General features: G+C 44.8%; 1 protein-coding gene across 7 annotated transcripts in view; it reads right to left on the bottom strand.

Moving 5' to 3' along the window:
- Nucleotides 1-5,036: 5,036 nt before the first annotated feature.
- The window catches only part of LOC110494051 (protein NDRG4), a 45,177-nt gene continuing 24,294 nt past the window's right edge, over nucleotides 5,037-25,919 (bottom strand). For 4 of the 7 annotated variants that reach the window (XM_036953459.1, XM_036953477.1, XM_036953469.1 and 1 more), the window contains 14 exons: nucleotides 20,918-21,023; nucleotides 19,040-19,160; nucleotides 18,802-18,864; nucleotides 18,623-18,683; nucleotides 18,238-18,324; nucleotides 18,033-18,089; nucleotides 17,701-17,804; nucleotides 14,147-14,203; nucleotides 13,291-13,342; nucleotides 11,378-11,425; nucleotides 11,167-11,202; nucleotides 10,734-10,785; nucleotides 10,353-10,391; nucleotides 5,037-8,114 (listed from right to left, as the gene is read on the bottom strand). In XM_036953459.1, coding sequence (XP_036809354.1) covers nucleotides 7,966-8,114; nucleotides 10,353-10,391; nucleotides 10,734-10,785; nucleotides 11,167-11,202; nucleotides 11,378-11,425; nucleotides 13,291-13,342; nucleotides 14,147-14,203; nucleotides 17,701-17,804; nucleotides 18,033-18,089; nucleotides 18,238-18,324; nucleotides 18,623-18,683; nucleotides 18,802-18,864; nucleotides 19,040-19,160; nucleotides 20,918-21,023 — 1,032 coding nt within the window. In that variant the 3' untranslated portion in view covers nucleotides 5,037-7,965. Of the gene's footprint in view, nucleotides 8,115-10,352; nucleotides 10,392-10,733; nucleotides 10,786-11,166; nucleotides 11,203-11,377; nucleotides 11,426-13,290; nucleotides 13,343-14,146; nucleotides 14,204-17,700; nucleotides 17,805-18,032; nucleotides 18,090-18,237; nucleotides 18,325-18,622; nucleotides 18,684-18,801; nucleotides 18,865-19,039; nucleotides 19,161-20,917; nucleotides 21,024-22,639; nucleotides 22,868-25,919 lie in introns of those variants that run through there. The other 3 variants (XM_036953492.1, XM_036953497.1, XM_036953464.1) reach the window with 3 other exon arrangements.

Genomic DNA, 25,919 nt, shown 5'->3' with positions numbered 1-25,919 from the left:
GTCTACTGTTCACCTGTAACCTGTCTAGTGTTCACCTGTAACCTGTCTACTGTTCACCTGTTACCTGTTCACCTGTAACCTGTTACCCGTCTACTGTTCACCTGTAACCTGTTACCTGTCTACTGTTCACCTGTAACCTGTTACCTGTCTACTGTTCACCTGTAACCTGTTACCTGTCTACTGTTCACCTGTTACCTGTCTAGTGTTCACCTGTAACCTGTTACATGTCTACTGTTTACCTGTAACCTGTCTACTGTTCACCTGTAACCTGTCTACTGTTCACCTGTTACCTGTCTACTGTTCACCTGTTACCTGTCTACTGTTCACCTGTTACCTGTCTACTGTTCACCTGTTACCTGTCTACTGTTCACCTGTTACCTGTCTACTGTTCACCTGTTACCGGTCTACTGTTCACCTGTTACCTGTCTACTGTTCGCCTGTAACCTGTCTACCTTTCACCTGTAGCCTGTTACCTGTCTACTGTTCACCTGTAGCCTGTTACCTGTCTACTGTTCACCTGTAACCTGTTACCTGTCTACTGTTCACCTGTGACCTGTCTACTGTTCACCTGTAACCTGTAACCTGTTCACCTGTAGCCTGTTACCTGTCTACTGTTCACCTGTAACCTGTCTAATGTTCACCTGTAGCCTGTAACCTGTCTAATGTTCACCTGTAGCCTGTTACCTGTCTAATGTTCACCTGTAGCCTGTTTACCTGTCTACTGTTCACCTGTAGCCTGTTACCTGTCTACTGTTCACCTGTAGCCTGTTTACCTGTCTACTGTTCACCTGTAGCCTGTTCACCTGTCTACTGTTCACCTGTAACCTGTCTACTGTTCACCTGAGGCCTGTTACCTGTCTACTGTTCACCTGTAGCCTGTTACTTGTCTACTGTTCACTTGTAACCTGTTACCTGTCTACTGTTCACCTGTAGCCTGTTACCTGTCTACTGTTTGCCTGTCTACTGTTCACCTGTAGCCTGTTACCTGTCTACTGTTTACCTGTAACCTGTTACCTGTCTAATGTTCACCTGTAACCTGCTACCTGTCTACGGTTCACCTGTAGCCTGTTACCTGTCTACTGTTCACCTGTAACCTGTAGCCTGTTACCTGTCTACTGTTCACCTGTAACCTGTTACCTGTCTACTGTTCACCTGAGGCCTGTTACCTGCCTAATGTTCACCTGTAGCCTGTTACCTGTCTAATGTTCACCTATAGCCTGTCTACTGTTCACCTGTAGCCTGTTACCTGTCTACTGTTCACCTGTAACCTGTAGCCTGTTACCTGTCTACTGTTCACCTGTAACCTGTTACCTGTCTACTGTTCACCTGAGGCCTGTTACCTGCCTAATGTTCACCTGTAGCCTGTTACCTGTCTAATGTTCACCTATAGCCTGTCTACTGTTCACCTGTAGCCTGTTACCTGTCTACTGTTCACCTGTAACCTGTAGCCTGTTACCTGTCTACTGTTCACCTGTAACCTGTTACCTGTCTACTGTTCACCTGAGGCCTGTTACCTGTCTACTTTTTACCTGTAACCTGTTACTGTCTACTGTTCACCTGTAACCTCAAATCAAATCAAATTTTATTTGTCACATACACATGGTTAGCAGATGTTAATGCGAGTGTAGCGAAATGCTTGTGCTTCTAGTTCCGACAATGCAGTAATAACCAACAAGTAATCTAGCTAACAATTCCAAAACTACTACCTTATACACACAAGTGTAGGGGGATAAAGAATATGTACATAAAGATATATGAATGAGTGATGGTACAGAGCGGCATAGGCAAGATACAGTAGATGGTATTGAGTACAGTATATACATATGAGATGAGTATGTAAACAAAGTGGCATAGTTAAAGTGGCTAGTGATACATGTATTACATAAAGATGCAGTAGATGATATAGAGTACAGTATATACGTATACATATGAGATGAATAATGTAGGGTATGTAAACATTATATTAAGTAGCATTGTTTAAAGTGGCTAGTGATATATTTTACATAATTTCCCATCAATTCCCATTATTAAAGTGGCTGGAGTTGAGTCAGTGTGTTGGCAGCAGCCACTCAATGTTAGTGGTGGCTGTTTAACAGTCTGGCCTTGAGATAGAAGCTGTTTTTCAGTCTCTCGGTCCCAGCTTTGATGCACCTGTACTGACCTCGCCTTCTGGATGATAGCGGGGTGAACAGGCAGTGGCTTGGGTGGTTGTTGTCCTTGATGATCTGTATGGCCTTCCTGTGACATCGGGTGGTGTAGGTGTCCTGGAGGGCAGGTAGTTTGCCCCCGGTGATGCGTTGTGCAGACCTCACTACCTTCTGGAGAGCCTTGCGGTTGTGGGCGGAGCAGTTGCCGTACCAGGCGGTGATAGAGCCCGCCAGGATGCTCTCGATTGTGCATCTGTAAAAGTTTTGAGTGCTTTTGGTGACAAGCCAAATTTCTTCAGCCTCCTGAGGTTAAAGAGTGGCTGCTGCACCTTCTTCACGATGCTGTCTATGTGGGTGGACCAATTCAGTTTGTCTGTGATGTGTACGCCGAGGAACTTAAAACTTACTACCCTCTCCACTACTGTTGACCAGTAAACCTGTCTAATGTTCACCTGTAGCCTGTTACCTGGCTACTGTTCACCTGTAGCCTGTTACCTGTCTACTGTTCACCTGTAGCCTGTTACCTGTCTACTGTTCACCTGTTACCTGTCTACTGTTCACCTGTAGCCTGTTACCTGTCTACTGTTCACCTGTAGCCTGTTACCTGTCTACTGTTCACCTGTGGCCTGTTACCTGTCTACTGTTCACCTGTAGCCTGTTACCTGTCTACTGTTCACCTGTAGCCTGTTACCTGTCTACTGTTCACCTGTAACCTGTTACCTGTCTACTTGTCACCTGTAACCTGTTACCTGTCTACTGTTCACCTGTTACCTGTCTACTGTTCATCTACAACTTTCTCATCAGCATTTAAAGAGCTGATTGCTGCTGTGGTGTCACTGTCCTCTTGTTCATTCTGTGTCTCGTGTAGGAAACGGTCCTATAGGCAGCCTGCAGAGCATGACTGGTCCCGACACATATTCAGCTACTATATACTACAGTCGGAAGTTGACATACACTTAGGTTGGAGTCATTAAAACTCGTTTTTCAACCACTTCACAAATTTCTTGTTTTAACAAACTATAGTTTTGCCAAGTCGGTTAGGACATCTACTTTGCGCATGACACAAGTCATTTTTCCAACAATTGTTTACAGACAGATTATTTCACTTATAATTCACTGTATCACAATTCCAGTGAGTCAGAAGTTTACATACACTAAGTTGACTGTGCCTTTAAAAAGCTTGGAACATTCCAGAAAATGATGTCATGGCTTATAAGCTTCTGATAGGCTAATTGACAGAATTTGAGTCAATTGAAGGTGCACCTGTAGATATATTTCAAGGCCTACCTTCATACTCAGTGCCTCTTTGCTTGACATCATGGGAAAATCAAAAGAAATCAGCCAAGACCTCAGACCTCCACAAATCTGGTTCATCCTTGGGAGCAATTTCCAAACTCCTGAAGGTACCACGTTCATCTGTACAAACAATAGCACCCAAGTATAAACACCATGGGACCATGCAGCTGTCATACCACTCAAGAAGGAGACGCGTTCTGTCTCCTAGAGATGAATGTACTAGGGTGCGAAAAGTGCAAATCGATCCCAGAACAACAGCAAAGGACCTTGTGAAGATGCTGGAGGAAACAGGTACAAAAGTATCTACATCCACAGTAAAACGAGTCCTATATCGACATAACCTGAAAGGCCTTTCAGAAAGGAAGAAGCCACTGCTCCAAAATCGCCATAAAAAAGCCAGACTACGGTTTGCAACTGCACATGGGGACAAAGATCGTACTTTTTGGAGAAATGTCCTCTGGTCTGATGAAACAAAAATAGAACTTACCATCGTTATGTTTGGAGGAAAAAGGCGGGGTGGCAGCATCATGTTGTGGGGGGTGCTTTGCTGCAGGAGGGATTGGTGCACTTCACAAAATAGATGGCATCATGAGGTAGGAAAATTATGTGGATATATTGAAGCAACATCTCAAGACATCAGTCATGAAGTTCAAGCTTGACCCCAAGCACACTTCCAAAGTTGTGGCAAAATGGCTTAAGGAAATGTCAAGGTATTGGAGTGGCCATCACAAAGCCCTGACCTCAATCCTATAGAACATTTGTGGGCAGAACTAAAAAAGCCTGTGCGAGCAAGGAGGCCTACAAACCTGACTCAGTTACACCAGCTCTGTCAGGAGGAATGGGCCAAAACTCACCCAACTTATTGTGGGAAGCTTGCAGAAGGCTACCCGAAACGTTTGACCCAAGTTCAACAATGTAAAGGCAATGCCACCAAATACTAATTGAGTGTATGTAAACTTCTGACCCACTGGGAATGTGATGAAAGAAATAAAAGCTGAAATAAATAATTCTCTCTACTAATATTCTGACATTTCACATTCTTAAAATAAAGTGGTGATCCTAACCAACCTAAGACAGGGAGTTTTTACTAGGAATACATGTCAGGAATTGTGAAAAACTGAGTTTATATGTATTTGGCTAAGGTGTATGTAAACTTCCGACTTCAACTGTATATTCAGCTTTGGCTCTTGGGGTCATGACCCCTAACCTGCTCAACTTTGTGAGACTGTATAGCAGCCTGAGCTCTCTGGTTGTGGGGGTCAGTATTCCAGGCAGTGTGGTGATCTCCAACACCATCCAGGGGAACGAACGTCGTCACATACGGTTACGAATAACTGCTACAACAAAGACGCTGTGTGCCACTTCAACATCACCGCCAAAATGGTCACCCCCACAGTAAGGTTACTTTTGGGGGAACTACTGTATATATACAACAATGTTTGAGTCACATCTAAATAAGTGTTTATTGCTCACTTGACCGTGTGTATTTTGTTGTGTACGTATCCAGCATCGGTGGAAGCAAGTGAAAAAACGTGTGAATCATGACTTTTTCAATTAAACCAGTGTTGCAAAGAAAGGCACTTATTAAACATATGACTCCATGCTGACATAAAGTCTTTATTTCTTTGTCTTTACATGTTCAATACATGGACAGAGAAAGCTTACAGTATATGTACTGTATGTATATTTAAACTTTACATTACACATTTTATGACTAAGCAGGTAAGAGTCAATCCTACTTTCTCTGTGAACAGAAACAATGTTGGGGAGACTCATGAAACCATACAGTCAAACAACTTATTGCTCAATATAAATCAATCAATAATACTGTAATAATAATAATAATAATACACGAGAACCAATACACCACAGAAAACTTAATTATATTGTTGTGTAAAAAGAGGAACTCTAGGAAAGAGGAACCAAATGCTGTTTGTCACAATACAATAGTGTTGAGTGTTGGAGTGCTCTTTCAGTTGACCTGCTCTATCTACAGAGCAAGGAGGACCTGGAAGGACTTGGGTTCTTGGACAAGTTAGGGTAGGAGTTAGGGTACAAGTTAGGGTAGGAGTTAGGGTACAATGTAGGGTAGGAATTAGGGTACAATGTAGGGTAGGAGTTAGGGTACAATGTAGGGGAGGGTAGGAGTTAGGGTACAATGTAGGGTAGGAGTTAGGGTACAATGTAGGGTAGGAGTTAGGGTACAATGTAGGGTAGGAGTTAGGGTACAATGTAGGGTAGGAATTAGGGTACAAGGTAGGGTAGGAGTTAGGGTACAATGTAGGGTAGGAATAAGGGTACAATGTAGGGGAGTAGTTAGGGTAGGAGTTAGGGTACAGTGTAGGGTAGGGGTTAGGGTACAATGTAAGGGAGTAGTTAGGGTACAGTGTAGGGTAGGGTAGGAGTTAGGATACAATGTAGGTGTTAGGGTAGGGGGGAAAGCAGGTACAAGCACTAGTGGGTAATGGTGGTGGGTGGGTGGAAGGGGGCACTTGGACAATACTGTACAGCACTTCAATATGACCAATTACATTCAGGGGCCACCAGGCAGTATGCATGAGACTGAGGGAGGGGTCAAAATCAGGCCTGCTCAAGAGTTGACAGCAACAGTAGTCTTACAGAGAGAAAATGCATGACCACAGCCTTGAATATCACACATTAAATTAAGGTGCATGCAAACAGATTGGAGGAGTATTAGGGAGTGTTTGTTGACCTGACCCAATATCCTCTCCCAGAAGCCCCACTCATACCCTCTTTACATGTATTATTCCCCCCGATTACCCCCCCCCCCCCCCGTATTGTCCCCCTATCAAGACATTTTGTAGATCCAGCTCTCTCACACTTTCCATCTTTACAAATGAAAATTCCTCTTATTCATCCAGACATAATCTCTCCCTTTCCCTCACTCTTTGTCAGAAGTCATTCATGAATTAATCTCTCTGTCCTAAAATCTTTGCTGTGTACCCCTTGGGGACCGTTGTACGTTGGTGCACTGTTGCCAGGCAACACTATGAACTGAAAAGTGACCTCAGCTGATAGCCCTTTTGGGGCGACTGGACGTATCTGTAAGGGGCAGGGCATCTTGTGGTTGGGGGTGGGATTTCCCTATATTCCTAGCTTTGAGCAATGGGCCCCAAAAAAGTCCCGTCCCTTACAGACAGTCCCAGGAAGCACCCTGCAGTAGTAGTTATCCCACCTCACCCTTGTCGGGGATGCAGAGATTGACATTCAAATAGAGAATAGGGAGATGTTTTTACTGAGAATAAGGAATGCAAATAGAATGTAGAAAGACATTACTGTGCAAATTGTCAGGGACAACAGCTCCTCCTCATAGGACTTAACTCAATGGGTCGTCCATCACAGCAGCTAGCAGCACACTCCTCTCCATTAACAACGACCAGTATTTCAGCTCAATATCATGAGGGGAAAAAGAGGTCTGTGGGATGTTAGTTCTCTATGTGAGCTATGCATATGGGTATGTAAATACATGAACTGTGACACATTGACAGTGTTTGCATGTGTGCGTAAGTTTGTGCATGTTTTGTGCTTCTGTGCCGATATCATTTCAATCGGTCCCCTTACAGAGCCCAGCCGTCGTAGGTTAGTGTGTGTGTGTGTGTGTGTAGATTTGGTATATCTGACCTGAGAGAAGAACATCTCAGATCTAACAGGTTCTGCCTCGGCTCCTAGGTCTGGTTTGGTTTGGGTCAAGGTGTGATTGTCATTTGGGAGACCACTAAGAACCGATCCTCGGCAGAACTACTTCCATTTTAGGGAGCTGGAAATGACCGTGGTCACACTGCCTATAGGGTGGATGCTCCTACCAATGCAGGTGAGTGGAGTCACGTGGGCTACATGGGTATAGAATCACTCTACATGTATTTATGCTTCTTTATGACAATCAATGGGAAAACGCCATGCATGGAATGTGGAGTGGGAATACTGATCTAGTAGCTGTCACACAGACACATCCTCCACAATGTGATATAAACCCCCTCTGAAATATAAGGCTGTGTGCTGCTTTCTGTCAAATCTTCAACTTCCCAGACAAAGAGCAAGAATAGAGCAACCTAATACATAATGTCAGGTATGTCTTTTCCCCAGTGACCAACCATCCTCACTGACCACCTCACAGAATCTCTCGGCAGGCAAGCGGATGAGTGTGGGAGGGGGAAGATGAGGCTATGGGTCTGAGTGGAGGAGGGCGGGCGCAGGTGGAGGGCTGGGGGTGCAGGAGAAAATTAAGGGGGAGGAGACTGAGCAAAACAGACGACAATTCAAGAAAACCAAAACTTTCTTAAGTTTAAGGGGGGAGAGTAATACATTGGTGTCCTTTTACAGTGAGGGGGAGGCAAAAGTTGTCAAATACTGAGGAACTTTGGGAAAGATAATACTAGGACAAAGACAAATAGAGATAGATAGAGAGAACATCCTGCACTAACAATTTCAAAGTAGAAACTCATCTCTCTCCAACCAACGTCATTCTGTCTGTCTGTTTATCTACGTGTGTGTGTTTGAGGGTTCAGCAGGACACCTCCATGGTGTGGCTGACCTGGCCCTCGTTGCTGTCAGTGTGTGTAAAACCCCGGATACGAGAGCTCTCAATGGAGCTGCCACTGGTCAGTGAGGCTGTTCGGGAGCGTGCCAGACGGGTCATACTGGCAGAGGGCACTAAGAGAGAGACAGACAGAGAAAAAGAGAGAGGGAGACAGAGAGAGAAAGAGAGCGAAATAAATAAGACAGAATGAAATAGGGGAAGGTACAATTTTGGGAGGTCAGTCTGAAGGTAAAGGTAAAGGCGGACAGTCCCCTCCCCCCATTTTAGAGGAGCAAATGTATTGGGACGAATTCACTTACATGTGTATTAATGTAGCAGAAAGTTAGGTATTTGGTCCCATATATACAGTGCCTTCGGAAAGTATTCAGACCCCTTGACTTTTTCCACATTTTGTTACGTTACAGCCTTATTCTAAAATGTAAAAAAATCCTCAGCAATCTACACACAATACCCCATAATGACAGACTAAAAACAAGTTTTAGAAATGTTTGCAAATTTATTACAAATAAAAAACAGAAATACCTTATTTACACAAGTATTCAGACCCTTTGCTATGAGACTTGAAATTGAGCTTGGGTGCATCCTGTTTCCAATGATCATCTTTGAGCTGTTTCTACAACTTGATTGTCCACCTGTGGTAACTTCAAATGATTGGACATGATTTGGAAAGGCAAACACCTGTCTATAAAAGGTCCCAGAATTGACAGTGCATGTCCAGGGGCGGCAGCTATCCTAGTGGTTAGAGCTGACAAGGTAAAAATCTGTTGTTCTGCCCCTGATCAAGGCAGTAAACCCACTGTTCCCCATGCCCCGAAGACGTGGATGTTGATTAAGGCAGCCCCCCGCACCTCTCTGATTCAGAGGGGTTGGGTTAAATGCAGTTGAATACATTCAGTTGAACAACTGACTTGGTATCCCCCTTTCCCACAGTTGACAGTTCATGTCAGAGCAAAAACCAAGCCGTGAGGTCGAAGGAATTGTCCTTATAGCTCAGAGACAGGATTGTGTCAAGGTAGAATGGCCAGACGGAAGTCACTCCTCAGTAAAAGGCACATGACAGCCCACTTGGAGTTTTCCAAAAGGCACCTAAAGGACTCTCAGACCATGAGAAACAAGATTCTCTGGTCTGATGAAACCAAGATTGAACTCTTTGGCCTGAATGCCAAGCATCACATCTGGAGGAAACCAGACACCATCCCTACGGTGAAGCATGGTGGTGGCAGCATCATGCTGTGGGGATGTTTTTCAGCTGCACGGACTGGGAGACTAGTCAGGATCGAGGCAAAGATGAACGGAGCAAAGTACATAGATCCTTGATGAACACCTGCTCCAGAATGCTCAGGACCGCAGACTGGAGCAAATGTTCACCTTCCAACAGGACAACGACCCTGAGCACACAGCCAAGACAACACAGTAGTGGAACAAGTCAAGGGGCCTGAATACTTTCCGAAGGCAGTGTATAGCACGCAATGACTATGAGTTTGTGACTCGACAATTCTGTTGGATGCATTTGCTGTTTGTTTTGGTTGTGTTTCAGATTTTTGTTCCCAATAGAAATGAATGGTAAATAATGTATTGTGTCATTTTGGAGTCACTTTTATTGTAAATTTGAATAGAATATGTTTCTAAACACTTCTACATTCATGTGGATGCTACCATGATTACGGATCATCCTGAATGAATCATAAATAATGACAAGTGAGAAAGTTACAGATGCACAAATATCAAATGGGGGAACTATGTACAAAAAGTGCTGTAATTTCGAAACGGTTCACCCAATATGGATGAAAATACCTTCAAATCAAAGCTGCACTTTAACCTCATAGTCATTGTTTGTTTTCAAATGCAAACTTTTAGAGTAAAGAGCCCAAATAATAAAAAATGCTTCACTGTCCCAATCATTATGGAGGGCACTGTATTTGCATAACAGGCCTATTAGCTATAATATTCCACATACAATCTGGCAAGATCTTTTCCTATTTGTTTTCATGCAAACATTCCTCAAAAAATTGCTTCACTTGGACACTCCAATGTGCCAATGAGAGTTCAATTCTGGATCATAATTAACTGTATCCCATGCAAAGAGCAAGATAGAGAATGCAATGGCAGGGATGGGGAAAAAAGTAACAATGGCATATTTTCCCTTAGGCTGAGGAAAAATGTATCATTTTTTATTTAAAAAATATATATATCGTCAAGATTGCCAATGACCAGAAATCAAGCGCCAAAACAAATAAAATGCAATATAATAAGTCACAAGGCAGATATATGATCAGAGTATTATCACTCCACATCTCATGTAGGGGAAGAAGAGAGGAGGAGGTCAGAGGTGAACAGCAAACAGGAAGTACCTGGCCCTCCACTCAACCTCCGATCCTTCACATACGCAACTGAGCGAAGGCAGGAAAACATAGAGGGCAAGATTAACACAACACAGGTCCCTGCAATAGACATCACATCGCACCATACCAAACGACATTTTCACAACACAGTCCGGACTGGACTCCATCACACATTCAGAGCAACCCAACGTACAGACAGTGTTTAAGCAGAGGATTAAGACAAACAAGGGAGAAGACTGTACAACATTGTATTTCTAAGGTATGGAGAGATAAACTCAGTCAAGGTAGTGATGCCTAGTTTCTGAGAGACATCAAACACATGCACAGTCTCTCACACACTCACTCATATACTGTATGACAAATGACTGTGATCGGGTTCTAGATACTTACTGTAGCCCATCCCCTGAAGGAAGTACTTGAATGCTTCGGACAGTTTTCCAGGCTATAAAACAACAAGAAGAGCACGGTTGGACACTTGACCTCCTGAGACTCTGTGTAACCCTGACCCCAGATGATGTCAATGACCTCTGTGGAGTTCTGTGGAGAGTGCTATAGAGCCAACCCTCTCATGGTGGCTGAATGGCTTATAAAAAAAGGAAGTGGAGATTCATAAGAGGGTTGTATGGAGGCCTTATATAGAGAGGTTAGAGAGGTATTTTAAAGAGGAAGTTAAGGGTCATCTGAGAGTTGCATCAGAAGAGAAACTGGAGGAAGTAAGTGGGATATGGAGGTGGTGCAGAGGAAGGCATGGCTAAATAATAGTAGGAGTATTTGAATATGGAATGAGAGGATGCAGAGGGCCATCTGAAGGCAGTGTTCTGACCTGTGTGAGCTGAGGAAGTCCACCAGAGTCAGCCATCTGAAGCACAACAGGGGAGAACAGGAACATTAGTCATTACAGAATACTCTATTTTTACATCAAATGTTTCAACAAGTAAAACATGTAAGGCACAATTGTTTTCCATTTGGTTAATTAATTAGATGAAAAATCTAATAAAGACCAACATTCCACAATTAATGCTTTGCATTCATACCTTTAAGAAGGTGGTGTTGGTCGGGTCAAGTTTGGAATTACATTCAACCTTGAGGAACAGCAAAATATTACATAGAGGATCAAGGTGCTGGATATTTCATTCTTATTTCATGTACACCACCGTTCAAAAGTTTGGGGTCCCTTTTAAAAATGGCCTTGTTTTTGATAGAAAAGCACATTTTTTGTCCATTAAAATGTATGATCAAAAGTTATCAGAAATACAGTGTAGGCATTGTTAATGTTGTAAATTACTATTGTAGCAGGAAACGGCAGATTTTTAATGGAATATCTACAAAGGCGTACAGAGGCCCATTATCAGCAACCATCACTCCTATGTTCCAATGGCACGTTGTGTTAGCTAATCCAAGTTTATCATTTTAAAAGGCTAATTGATCAATAGAAAACCCTTTTGCAATTATGTTAGCACAGCTGAAAACTAACTGTGGTTAAAGAAGCAATAAAACTGGCCTTTAGACTAGTTGAGCATCTGTGGGTTCAATTACAGGCTCAAAATGTCCAGAAACAAATAACTTTCTTCTGGAACTCGTCAGTCTATTCTTGTTCTGAGAAATGAAGGCTATTTCATGCGAGAAATTGCCAAGAAACTGAAGATCTTGTACAACGCTGTGTGCTACTCCCTTCACAGAACAGCGCAAACTGGCCCTAACCAGAATAGAACAAGGAATGGGAGGCCCCGGTGCACAACTGAGCAAGAGGACAAGTACATCAGTGTCTAGTTTGAGAAAAAGACGCCTCAAGTCCTCAACTGGCAGCTTCGTTAAAAATTACCCGACTCCAGGATGCTGGCCTTCTAGGCAGAGTTCCTCTGTCCAGTGTCTGTGTTCTTTTGCCCATCTTAATCTTTTCTTTTTATTGGCCAGTCTGAGATATGGCTTTTTCTTTGCAACTCTGCCTAGAGGGCCAGCATCCCGGAGTCGCCTCTTTATATATATATACATATATACATATATATAAAAACATGAAGTCAATAGGATTGTAGAGACATAGATGTTGTGAATGAAAGACAGAAGAGAGGCTTGGAGGGAGGTGGGGGAGAGGGTGGACCCAGCTACTGAAGTCTGCTGCAGTGATGAGTCATTCCAGCACACGGGGTGTGTACAGATGTGTGCTGGCAGACACATTACATAGCAATAAATATTAAAGTGACATCCATCTCTCTCTCTCTCTCTCAAAAGGTTGTATAACCTGTCATTTTACTCCTCCCCTGTCCATCCCCTCCTATCATCCCTACATTTACAGAGGAGGGATGTGATTAAGCCTTGACCTCCTGAAAGTCTAGCAGATTAACAGTACAGAAAGACACACAGATAGAAATATCTGGCCCATAAGAGCATGTGGAAACCCAGAGACTGGAGCAGAGAGAGAGAGAGAGAGAGATACATATGGGCCTTGGTGAGGCAGTGAGACACACACAGTTGACTCAGCCGTCCCCGGAAAGGGGTGCCTAGAGAGAGACAGAGAACTGAGCTTCTGCTGACTAACCTGCTTCTGTTTCTCTCAATGAGGGCAAACATACCTTTCAGCATGTCAAGTACTGCACAGAGTCACAACAGAAGGATGGAGGGAAGTAGGGAGGTGAGGCAGGGAGGTAAAGCAGGGAGGAAGGGAGGTGAGGCAGGGAGGGAGGGAGGTAAGGCAGGGAGGAAGGGAGGTGAGGCAGGGAGGTCAGGCAGGGAGGCAGGGAGGTGTGGCAGGGAAGAAGGAAGGTCAGGCAGGGAGGAAGGGACGTGGGGCAGGGAGGAAGGGAGGTTAGACAGGGAGGAAGGGAGGTGTGGCAGGGAGGAAGGAAGGGAGGTGAGACAGGGAGAAAGGGAGGTGAGACAGGGAGGCAGGGAGGTAGAGGAGTAAGAGATTGAAATGGAGTGAGGGTGTAGATGAGAGAAAAGGACTCACCACTCCCTCCTCAGCTGGAGCATTGTCACCAACAACAAGCATGACAGGGCACCTAGAAACACAGAGCACAGATCAGCAACAACACACACACATACACAGATATGGCTAATTTCAGTAACCTGTTATGAATGTTAAAGGTGCCTAAACACTACTAAAAACCAGGTGGACAGAGCCCTGAATGCTGATATATCACGGGTATGACACAAAATTTGTTCCTTCTAATTACGTTGGTAACCAGTTTTATAATAGCAATAAGGCACGTCGGGGGTTTGTGGTATATGGACAGGACACCTACACCATCCGATGTCACAGGAAGGCCGAAATATCACCAAGGACATCAACCACCCGAGCCACTGCCAGTTCAGCCCGCTCCCATCCAGAAGGCGAGGTCAGTACAGGTGCATCAAAGAGACTGAGAGACTGAAAAACAGCTGCTCTCTCAAGGCCATCAGACTGTTAAATAGCCATCCCTAGTCGGCTACCACCCGGTTATTCAACCCTGCACTTTAGAGGCTGCTGCCCTATATACATAGACATGGAATCACTGGCCACTTTAATAATGGAACACTAGTCACTTTAATAATGTTTACATACTGCTTTACTCATCTCATATGTATATACTGTATTCTATTCTACTGTATCTTAGTCAATGCCACTCCGACGTTGCTTGTCCTAATATTTGATATAGCATGGCTAAGGGCTGTATCCAGGCACTCCGTATTGCGGTGTGCTTAAGAACAGCCCTAAGCCATGGTATATTGGCCATATACCACACCCCCTTGTGCCTTATTGCTTAATTAGACAATGCCATGAAGGACCAAAGGACAATAGTCTAGTAGTGTAGAGAGAGACTCACTTCAGGGTCTTGGCATTGATGATGGTCCCAGAGCGGTTCATCTCCAGATCCCTACGGCTGAGAGGGAGAGGAGAACTGTGAGACACACTGCTTACATTCTCTCAAATAATATAGTGCTCTCACCATCTGCCACACACACACACACACACACACACACACACACACACACACACACACACACACACACACACACACACACACACACACACAGTTTGCAATTTGTGTGTACACACTAGGTGTGTGTGTGTGTGTGCGTGTGTGTGTGTGTATGTGTGTGTGTGTGTGTCTGTGTGTCTGTACACACTAGGTGTGTGTGTGTGTGTGTGTGTCTGTACACACTAGGTGTGTGTGTGTGTGTGTGTGTGTGTGTGTGTGTGTGTGTGTGTGTGTGTGTGTGTGTGTGTCTGTACACACTAGGTGTGTGTGTGTTTACAAAAAAAATAAGAACAATCCAAAATGTATTTTTGATACTGTTGCAAAGCTAACTAAAAAGCAGCATTCCCCAATGAGGATGGCTTTCATTTCAGCAGTAATAAATGAAAGAACTTCTTTGAGGAAAAGATCATGATTATTAGAAAGCAAATTACGGACTCCTCTTTAAATCTGCGTATTCCTTCAAAGCTCAGTTGTCCTGAGTCTGCACAACTCTGCCAGGACCTAGGATCAAGATAGACACTCAAGTGTTTTAGTACTATATCTCTTGACACAATGATGAAAATAATCATGGCCTCTAAACCTTCAAGCTGCATACTGGACCCTATTCCAACTAAACTACTGAAAGAGCTGCTTCCTGTGCTTGGCCCTCCTATGTTGAACATAATAAAAGGCTCTCTATCCACCGGATGTGTACCAAACTCACTAAAAGTGGCAGTAATAAAGCCTCTCTTGAAAAAGCCAAACCTTGACCCAGAAAATATAAAAAACTATCGGCCTATATCGAATCTTCCATTCCTCTCACAAGATTTTGAAAAAGCTGTTGCGCAGCAACTCACTGCCTTCCTGAAGACAAACAATGTATACGACATGCTTCAGTCTGGTTTTAGACCCCATCATAGCACTGAGACTGCACTTGTGAAGGTGGTAAATGACCTTTTAATGGCATCAGACCGAGGCTCTGCATCTGTCTTCGTGCTCCTAGACCTTAGTGCTGCTTTTGATACCACCGATCACCACATTCTTTTGGAGAGGTTGGAAACCCAAATTGGTCTACACGGACAAGTTCTGGCCTGGTTTAGATCTTATCTGTCGGGAAGATATCAGTTTGTCTCTGTGAATGGAATCCTCTGACAAATCAACTGTACATTTCGGTGTTCCTCAAGGTTCTGTTTTAGGACCACTATTGTTTTCACTATATATTTTACCTCTTGGGGATGTCATTCGAAAACATAATGTTAACTTTCACTGCTATGCGGATGACACACAGCTGTACATTTCAATGAAACATGGTGAAGCCCCAAAATTGCCCTCGCTAGAAGCCTGTGTTTCAGACATAAGGAAGTGGATGGCTGCAAACTTTCTACTTTTAAACTCGGACAAAACAGAGATGCTTGTTCTAGGTCCCAAGAAATAAAGAGATCTTCTGTTGAATCTGACAATTAATCTTAACGGTTGTACAGTCGTCTCAAATAAAACTGTGAAGGACCTCGGCGTTACTCTGGACCCTGATCTCTCTTTTGATGAACATATCACGACTGTTTCAAGGACAGCTTTTTTCCATCTACGTAACACTGCAAAAATCAGAAACTTTCTGTCCAAAAATGATGCAGAACAATTAATCCATGCTTTTGTTACTTCTAAGTTAGTCTACTGCAATGCTCTACTTTCCGGCTACCCGGATAAAGCACTAAATAAACTTCAGTTCATGCTAAATACGGCTGCTAGAATCCTGACTAGAACCCCAAAATGTGATCATATTACTCCAGTGCTAGCCTCCCTACACTGGCTTCCTGTTAAGGCAAGGGCTGATTTCAAGGTTTTACTGCTAACCTACAAAGCATTACATGGGCTTGCTCCTACCTATCTCTCTGATTTATTCCTGCCGTACATACCTACACGTACGGTACGGTCACAAGACGCAGGCCTCCTAATTGTCCCTAGAATTTCTAAGCAAACAGCTGGAGGCAGGGCTTTCTCCTATAGAGCTACATTTTTATGGAATGGTCTGCCTACCCATGTGAGAGACGCAGACTCGGTCTCAACCTTTAAGTCTTTACTGAAGACTCATCTCTTCAGTGGGTCATATGATTGAGTGTAGTCTGGCCCAGGAGTGTAAAGGTGAACGGAAAGGCTCTGGAGCAACAAACCGCCCTTGCTGTCTCTGCCTGGCCAGTTCCCCTCTTTCCACTGGGATTCTCTGCCTCTAACCCTATTACAGGGGCTGAGTCACTGGCTTACTGGTGCTTTTTCATGCCGTCCCTAGTAGGGGTGTGTCACTTGAGTGGGTTGAGTCACTGATGTGATCTTCCTGTCTGGGTTGGCGCCCCCCTTGGGTTGTGCCGTGGCGGAGATCTTTGTGGGCTATATTCGGCCTTGTCTCAGGATGGTAAGTTGGTGGTTGAAGATATCCCTCTAGTGGTGTGGGGGCTGTGCTTTGGCAAAGTGGGTGGGGTTATATCCTTCCTGTTTGGCCCTGTCCGGGGGTATCATCGGATGGGGCCACAGTGTCTCCTGACCCCTCCTGTCTCAGCCTCCAGTAGTTATGCTGCAGTAGTTTATGTGTCGGGGGGCTAGGGTCAGTTTGTTATATCTGGAGTACTTCTCCTGTCTTATCTGGTGTCCTGTGTGAATTTAAGTATGCTCTCTCTAATTCTCTCTTTCTTTCTCTCTCTCTCTGAGGACCTGAGCCCTAGGACCATGCCTCAGGACTACCTGGCATGATGACTCCTTGCTGTCCCCAGTCCACCTGGCCGTGCTGCTGCTCCAGTTTCAACTGTTCTGCCTGCGGCTATGGAATCCTGACCTGTTCACCGGACATGCTACCTGTCCCAGACCTGCTGTTTTCAACTCTCTAGAGACAGCAGGAGTGGTAGAGATACTCTTAATGATCGGCTACGAAAAGCCAACTGACATTTACCCCTGAGGTGCTGACTTGCTGCAACCTCGACCACTACTGTGATTATTATTATTTGACCATGCTGGTCATTTATGAACATTTGAACATCTTGGCCATGTTTTGTTATAATCTCCACCCTGCACAGCCAGAAGAGGACTGGCCATCCCTCATAGCCTGGTTCCTTTCTAGGTTTCTTCCTAGGTTTTGGCCTTTCTAGGGAGTTTTTCCTAGCCACCGTGCTTCTACACCTGCAATGCTTGCTGTTTGGGGTTTTAGGCTGGGTTTCTGTACAGCACTTTGAGATTTCAGCTGATGTATGAAGGGCTATATAAATACATTTGATTTGATTTGTGTCTGTCTGTGTGTGTGTGTGTGTGTGTGTGTGTGTGTGTGTGTGTGTGTGTGTGTGTGTGTGTGTGTGTGTGTGTGTGTGTGTGTGTGTGTGCGTGCGTGCGTGCGTGTGTGCGTGCGTGTGTGTGTAAACACTAGGTATGTGTGTTACCTGTTGTACATGTTCCAGAAGAGCTGCAGGTTGACCTGGTTGACGGTGTTGTTGATCTGTTGACGGTAACTCTGGACCAGCTCTGTGTTGTTCATCAGCTCCTCCTGTACAACCATCCACAATAACACAGGTAGACTGAGAGACTGGTGTCTCTGAAGGTTATTAACATTACACAGCCTGCAGTCTAGTGTTGTTATTATTGTGTGTAGTCCGAAGCCTCCAGTCTAGTGTTGTTGTTATTATGGTGTGTAATCCAAAGCCTCCAGTCTAGTGTTGTTGTAGGTACGTGGATAATGGTTTGATTACCACACATATCTGGAGTGAGGACTCACCTGGCTAAAGAGGTGGGGCAGGACTGTGTCTGGAAGAGCACTGGTGAGCCCAGAGAGCTGGAGAGGGAGGAGGAAAGAGAGAGATGAGGAAAGAGAGATAAATATTATTACCTTGCACCAATTGCAAGTACAGCAGCCATTTTGATAGTTGTAATATGCTTTAAAAGGTAACTCTATTTATGTGTTTGCCACAGAGGTCTGCTACCTTGCCAGTGGCCCAGTCGATCCAGCCCTTCCCGTTGGGGTCGATGTTGAGCAGCACCAGGCCCTCCACCAGATCAGGGAAGATCAGCTGAGGGCAGAGCAGAGCAGAGCAACGCTGTCTTATGTTAGATAGATACCAGAGGAGGCTGCTGAGGGAAGGATGGATCATAATAATGTTGGGAACGGAGCGAATGGAATGGCATCAAACACATAGAAACCATGTCTTGATACCATTCCACTAATTCCACTTGAGCCATTACCATGAGCTCATCCTCCCCAATTAAGATGCCACCAACCTCCTGTGGTAGATACACCTGGGATCATTATTAGGCCCCAAAATATGAAATATGTGGAAAAGCAAAGAACAATAACCGGGTATGACTTACAGCAAATTTGGCCAGGACGTAAGCGCCAGCCCCAACTCCAATGCCCACAATGCTCTTGAATCTGTCAAATGAGAATGGTTTGAATTACTTTACAGGTTCATTCATGCATTCAAAGTTGAACAATATGGATAATATATGTACTGTTTACTAGGAGAGAGAGGAAGGGGAGGCCCACTCACCCAAAGTGCTGCACTACACTGGGCAGCATGCCTGCCAGCTGGTCCATGGTGGGGTACTGGTACCTGTTGAGAGGTGAGGTGGAGATCTTTAGTTAAACAGTCACGTGACCAAGAGACAGCACTGAAGGAATCCCTGTCTATCTGTCTGTCTGCACACTCCAGCCAATACAAGACACCGGAGGTGCATGGATAGGTATAAGTGTGTACAGGCATGTACGTGTGTTTAGGTGTTATATACCCCTGTGGCATCTGAGAGGCTCCAATCTGCTGTCCAGGAGCATCCACATGACACACCACAAAGTGCTTGGTGATCTCCTGCATGTCCTCGTTGTGGAAGAAGCTGTTGAAGCACAACTTGTCTGTGCAGGGCAGAGAGAGAGAGAGAGACAGAGGGAAGAAAACGTTAAACATGCACTAAGCAGAGAGCACCTCGTCAGCAGGGGAAATGAGAATGGGAAATGACCTGAGGTTTTACTGGGAGTCATTCCATTATCATCTGGGTGCTTGAGTGATCGTACATTAAGTCAGAGTAAAGAAAAGACAATCTAGTTTGATATACTGCATTTTAACTGAGGTTATAGGTTAACTGAAGTGCCATCCCTCTCTGTTTAACAGACCAGCAATGACACCCTATATACCTCACCTCTGAAAACCTACAACAATATCAACAACTCTGATCAACAACTCTGTTTCCCCCCCTCCCACCGCCGCTGTTGTCCTAGTTCTCTTCGGTTTGTGGTGACAGACAACAACATGGAGTTGCTAAGGTGATAGAAAATAGGAGGCAGGCATGCAGAGGGAGGCAGGCAGGCATGCAGAGGCAGGCAGGCATGCAGACGGAGGCAGGCAGGCATGCAGAGGGAGGCAGGCAGGCATGCAGAGGGAGGCAGGCATGCAGAGGGACGAAGGCAGGCATGCAGAGGGAGGCAGGCATGCAGACGGAGAGAGGCATGCAGACGAAGGCAGGCATGCAGAGGGAGGCAGGCAGGCATGCAGAGGGAGGCAGGCATGCAGAGGGAGGCGGGCATGCAGAGGGAGGCGGGCAGGCAGACGGAGGCGGGCAGGCAGAGCGAGGCGGGCATGCAGAGGGAGGCAGGCAGGCAGAGGGAGGCAGGCAGGCAGAGGGAGGCAGGCATGCAGAGGGAGGCAGGCATGCAGAGGGAGGCAGAGGAACAGCTGATCTACAGTGCAGCAGTGCTGACCCCTCCCCCAACACCATCCCGCTTGTATGATAGGGATGTTTTTCTGACCTACATTTCTCACTCTCCCTCTTTCTTCTCTCTCCAGACGTCATTCTTTCATTACCCAGTCCTTTGTTGACTGACCACTGACAGACAGTGCTATCTTGTGGAATGCAGTTTGTATCTGGTACTTCAATGGGCTGGATCCTATTTCAGACATCTACTGGCAATGCAGTTGTAATGTAGATTATTAAATATTGTGTTTTGTATCCTGGAGTCATTTCCTGCTACAAGTGTAACAATACTCCCTGCAAACTGCAGCAACATTGAAAAGCAGTCCCCATCCACCAATTAGAGGAGCTAACGAGCAGGCTCAGCTGGGATGTAGTAACGGACATGCTGGGTAAATGTGAGAGAGTCACACTGTCTGTCTGCGCTCTGCAGTGGGCTGGCTGGACCGCTGTCAGGGAATGCTACTGGTACTCTGATATAGCTCCCAGAATGGAGTCCAATTATCACCTCAGATACACAACACCTCCCGGGGCTGACAGCTCGACGGATACAGCTGCCAGATCCCACCATGAACAGCACCCTTAGGAAGTGTTGTAAGATGAACCCTGGAACCAGCTGCAGGTCATTGTTACATGACAGATGGTGGTGCAACAAAGACATGAACTCACACATGGAGCACACACTGAAAGCGCGTGTGCACGCACACACACAAGCGTAGCAGCAGGGTAGCCTAGTGGTTAGAGTGTTGGACTAGTAACCGAAAGGTTGCAAGTTCAAATCCCCGAGCTAACAAGGTACAAATCTGTCGTTTTGCCCCTGAACAGGCAGTTAACCCACTGTTCCTAGGCCGTCATTGAAAATAAGAATTTGTTCTTAACTGACTTGCCTAGTTAAATAAAGGTAAAATAAAGGTTTGTACTCACGGTTAAGCCCCACATCATGGTAGGTGAGGATGGCAGGCTTGTTTCCTTTGGGGGCCCCACGAATAACCACGTGTAGCATCCCATACGGAGTCTCAATGTCATGTTCCTGAAACAGACAAATACTCATATTTAAATGCATGTACATTTACTTCCACAGGGACGCATTCTGTACCTCTGCACATACAATGTCAATGCCATGTTCACTGATGGGCACAAACAGTTGACACACTATCACTGAGATGTAATAGACCTTCCACTTCTGATCAACATTCGGAGAGGCCTGACAACATATACTGTAAAGCACAGGTGTCAAACTCGTTCCACGGAGGACCGAGTGGCTGGGGCTTTTCGCCTCTCCCTTGTACTTGATTGATTAATTAAGGTAACTAATTAGTAAGTAACTTCACCCCCACATCTGGTTTTCTAGGTCTTAAATGAGAGGGAAAAACAAAAACCTGCAAACATTCTATGCAATAGCATATTCATTACAAAATGTTATTGTGTGGTGTTGACATAGTTACAGGGTCTCATTGGTATTTCAATCTCACATGACCCGCATCCTCATCAACACAGCCAGACAGGCAGAGACACTCAAAATGGAGGCAGCAGATATTACTTCCATAAACGTTGGTTCAGCGCTCCAGGATTATGTCCTATCACAGCCAGACAGAGAAATGTCACTGATAGGCCTGCATCCCAAATGGCACCGTATGAGCCCTGGTCAGAAGTAGGGCACTAACTAGGGAATAGGGTGCCATTGAGGATGTACTGTAGCCATAGTCTGTGACGCTAAGTGCTCCCTAACCACGCATCGGTCTGGCACCCAATACATGTATGTCTGACAGTATGCTGCATGCCCTCTGTGAAGCAATTACATCGGCAGCTACTGCAATACACTCACCTGTAAAATCTGTTGTCTTTTTTGTCTTTGTGTGACATGAAATGCTTGTGTGAACGATTGACAGATACAATGTAAAGGTAAAGGTCATTTGGGTTGTCTAAATGTGTAGTATGATAGGGGTTGATGGAATGGGTAAAACTATTTTGGTATTTTCTGGATGGCAGCACAATAGACTGCAGGTAAAAACAGCACCTGTATCACTGCAAATACTCCCTCCCTCTCTTAGTCTCTTCTGTGATTTCTTTGCCTCTCACTCATCTTCCTCTCTAATTCCCTTCCTCCCTCACTCCCAAGGTCACACAGACATCCAAGTGCGGAATAATTTGCATCTCCCCCAGACTTACGGGCATCTCTGTGTAGGCTTGCATGTGTTGCAGAATGCATTAGTGTGTCAGTGTGTCTCCACGGAGACATTACACGACTGATCATTAGAGCAACACAATAACAGTACAACAACCATGCCACTATGCAACATTAACTCATATGTTCAGTTATATAATAAAACCAAATCTAGACTACTAATATTTCAACATGCAGATTTCACTCATGATCTCATGATCCCAGAGCATTAAAACAGATGGGTACATGATAGACAGCTAGTCGTTCTGCAAAGATATGAACATGGTATAAGAACATGCATGAAGAAGGTAAGACGTGGTTGTGTGTGTGCATGAGAAATAAACGTGTGCACAATGTGCTCGTCATGCACATCCACGAACAGAGGAGTTTATTAAGACACAGCAGTGAATTTACTTGATCAAAATACCCTCACGCTATCAGTCACTCAGTCACCTGCAGACACACTTTACACCGCCACTCACCCCATCCCAGCATTCAGGCATGGTGCCTGAGTAAGTGTGCTCGGTGGAGGAGGAGAAAGAGGAGGAAGAGCGGCAGGAGGAGTAGGAGCTGCGGGTGGAGACGAAACATTCAGAGCCTGTCCTCTCTGGTAGTGGGACTGCTGCTGCTGGTGGTCTCTGTCTCGTCTAGCCTCGTCCTGTTCTAGGGCTGAGCTCTGCAGTCTTGCTGCTGCCCTCTCTCTTCCCCAGACACCTTATAAACCCACCGTGAGGGCGTGCTGAGCTCAAGCCCTTTGGCTGGCTCTCTGCATCTGATTGGTTGGCTGCCCAATCAGTCACAACATCTTCTCTGCTGTGCTCTTGTTTTGCTCTCTCATCACCACCACCACTGCTCTATATCAGGGGAGATTCTCTCTCTCTCTCTCTCTCTCTCTCTCTCTCTCTCTCTCTCTCTCTCTCTACCTGTCTCCCTTCAATTCAAAGGGCTTTATTGGCATGGGAAACATATGTTTACATTGCCAAAGCAAGTGAAATAAATAAAAGTGGAATAAACAATATCAAATGTACAGTAAACATTACACTCACAAAAGCCATGCCATATTATGGCTATGTACAGTGTTGTAACAATGTGCAAATAGTTCAAGTACAAAAGAGAAAATAAATCAAATAATTATGGGTTGTATTTACAGTGGTATTTGTTCTTTACTGGTTACTCTTTTCTTGTGGCAACAGGTCACAAATCTTGCTGCTGTGGTATTTCACCCAATAGATATGGGAGTTTATCAAAATTGGATTTGTTTTAAAATTCTTTGTGGATCTGTGTAATTTGAGGGAAATGTGTGTCTATAATATAGTCATACATTTGGCAGGAGGTTAGGAAGTGCAGCTCAGTTTCCACCTCATTTTGTGGGCAGTGTGCACATAGCCTGCCTTCTCTTGAGAGCCAGAACTGCCTAAGGTGGCCTTTCTCAATAGCAAGGTTATGCTCACTGAGTCTGTATATAGTCAAAGCTTTCCTTAATTTTGGGTCAGTCACAGTGGTCAGGTATTCTGCCACTGTGTACTCTCTGTTTAGGGCCAAATGGCATTCTAGTTTGTTCAGTTTTTTTGTTAATTCTTTCCAATGTGTCAAGTAATTATCTTTTTGTTTTCTCATGATTTGGTTGGGTCTACTTGTGTTGCTGTCCTGGGGCTCTGTGGGGTCTGCTTGTGTTTGTGAACAGAGCCCCAGGACTAGCTTGCTTAGGAGACTCTTCTCCAGGTTCATCTCTCTGTATGTGATGGCTTTGTTATGGATGGTTGAGAATCACTTCCTTTTAAGTGGTTGTAGAATTGAATTGCTATTTTCTGGATTTTGATAATTAGCAGGTATCGACCTACTTCTGCTCTGCATGTATTATTTGGTGTTTTACGTTGTACACAGAGAATATTTTTGCAGAATTCTGCATGCAGAGTCTCAATTTGGTGTTTGTCCCATTTTGTGAATTCTTGGTTGGTGAGCGGACCCCAGACCTCACAACCATAAAGAGCAATGGGTTTGATAACTGATTCAAGTATCTTTATCCAGATCATAATTGGTATGTTGAATTTTATGTTCCTTTTGATGGCGTAGAATGCCCTTCTTGCCTTGTCTCTCAGATCGTTCACAGCTTTGTGGAAGTTATCTGTGGCGCTGATAGGCCGAGGTATGTATACTTTTTGTGTGCTCTAGGGCAACGGTGTCTAGGTGGAATTTGTATTTGGGGTCCTGGTAACTGGACCTTTTTTGGAACACCATTATTTTTGTCTCACTGAGATTTACTGTCAGGGCCCAGGTCTGACAGAATCTGTGCAGAAGATCTAGGTGCTGCTGTTGGCCCTCCTTGGTTGGTGACAGAAGCACCAGATCATCAGCAAACAGTAGACATTTGACTTCAGATTCTAGTAGGGTGAGACCAGGTGGTGCAGACTGTTCTAGCGCCCTAACCAATTTGTTGATATATATAGGGCATTTGGAAAAAATTCAGACACCTTCACTTTTTACAAATGTTGTTACGTTACAGCCTTATCCAAGAATGGATTAAATTGTTCCCCCCCTCATCAATCTACACACAATACCTCATAATGACAAAGCAAAAACAGGTTTAGAGTTTTTTTTTAAAAATGTATAAATAAATAAAATATCACATTTACATAAGTATTCAGACCCTTTACTTTGTTGAAGCACCTTTGGCAGCAATTACAGCATGGAGTCTTCTTGGGTATGACGCTACAAGCTTGGCACCCCTGTATTTGGGGAATGTCTCCTATTTTCTCTGCAGATCCTCTCAAGCTCTGTCATGTTGGATGGGGATCGTCGCTGCTCAGCTATTTTCAGATCTCTCCAGAAATGTCCAGGCTCTGGCTGGGCCACTCAAAGAAATTCAGAAACTTGTCCCGAAGCCACTCCTGCGTTGTCTTGGCTGTGTGCTTAGGGTCATTGTTCTGTTGGAAGGTGAACCTGAGCACTCTGGAGCAGTCGAGGTCCTGAGCACTCTGGAGCAGGTTTTCATCAAGGATTTTCCCTCGATCCTGACTAAAATCCCAGTCCATGCCACTGAAAAACATCCCCACAGCATGATGCTGCCACCACCATGCTTCACCGTAGGGATGGTATTGGCCAGGTGATAAGCAGTGCCTGGACAAAGAGTTCAATCTTGGTTTCATCAGACCAGAGAATCTTGTTTCTCATCGTCCGAGAATCCTTTAGGTGACTTTTGGCAAACTCCAAGAGGGCTGTCATGTGCCTTTTACTGAGAAGTGGCTTCTGTCTAGCCAATCTACCATAGAGGCCTGCTTGGTGAAGTGCTGCAGATATGGTATAGATTGTGTTTCTGGAAGGTTCTCCCATCTCCACAGAGGAACTCTGGAGCTCTGTCAGAGTGACCATCGGGTTCTTGGTCACCTCCCTGACCAAGGCCCTTCTCCCCCGCTTGCTCAGTTTGGCCTGGCGGCCAGCTCTAGGAAGATTATTGGTGGTTACAAACTTATTCTATTTAAGAATGATGGAGGCCACTGTGTTCTTGGGGACCTTCAATGCTTCAGACATTTTTTGGTACCCTTCCCCAGACCTCGACACAATCCTGTCTCAGAGCTCTACGGACAATTCCTTCGACTTCATAGCTTGGTTTTTGCTCTGACATGCACTGTCAATGTGGGACCTTATATAAACAGGTGTGTGCCTTTCCAAATCATGTCTAATCAATTGAAATTACCACAGGTGGACTCCAATCAAGTTGTAGAAACATCTCAAGGATGATCAATGGAAACAGGATGCATCTGA

Source organism: Oncorhynchus mykiss, chromosome 2, assembly GCF_013265735.2.
Source record: "Oncorhynchus mykiss isolate Arlee chromosome 2, USDA_OmykA_1.1, whole genome shotgun sequence".
NCBI classification, from domain to species: domain Eukaryota; kingdom Metazoa; phylum Chordata; class Actinopteri; order Salmoniformes; family Salmonidae; genus Oncorhynchus; species Oncorhynchus mykiss.
Note: the sequence above shows the minus strand (reverse complement) of the source record. Positions and strands in the feature narration are given on the sequence as shown.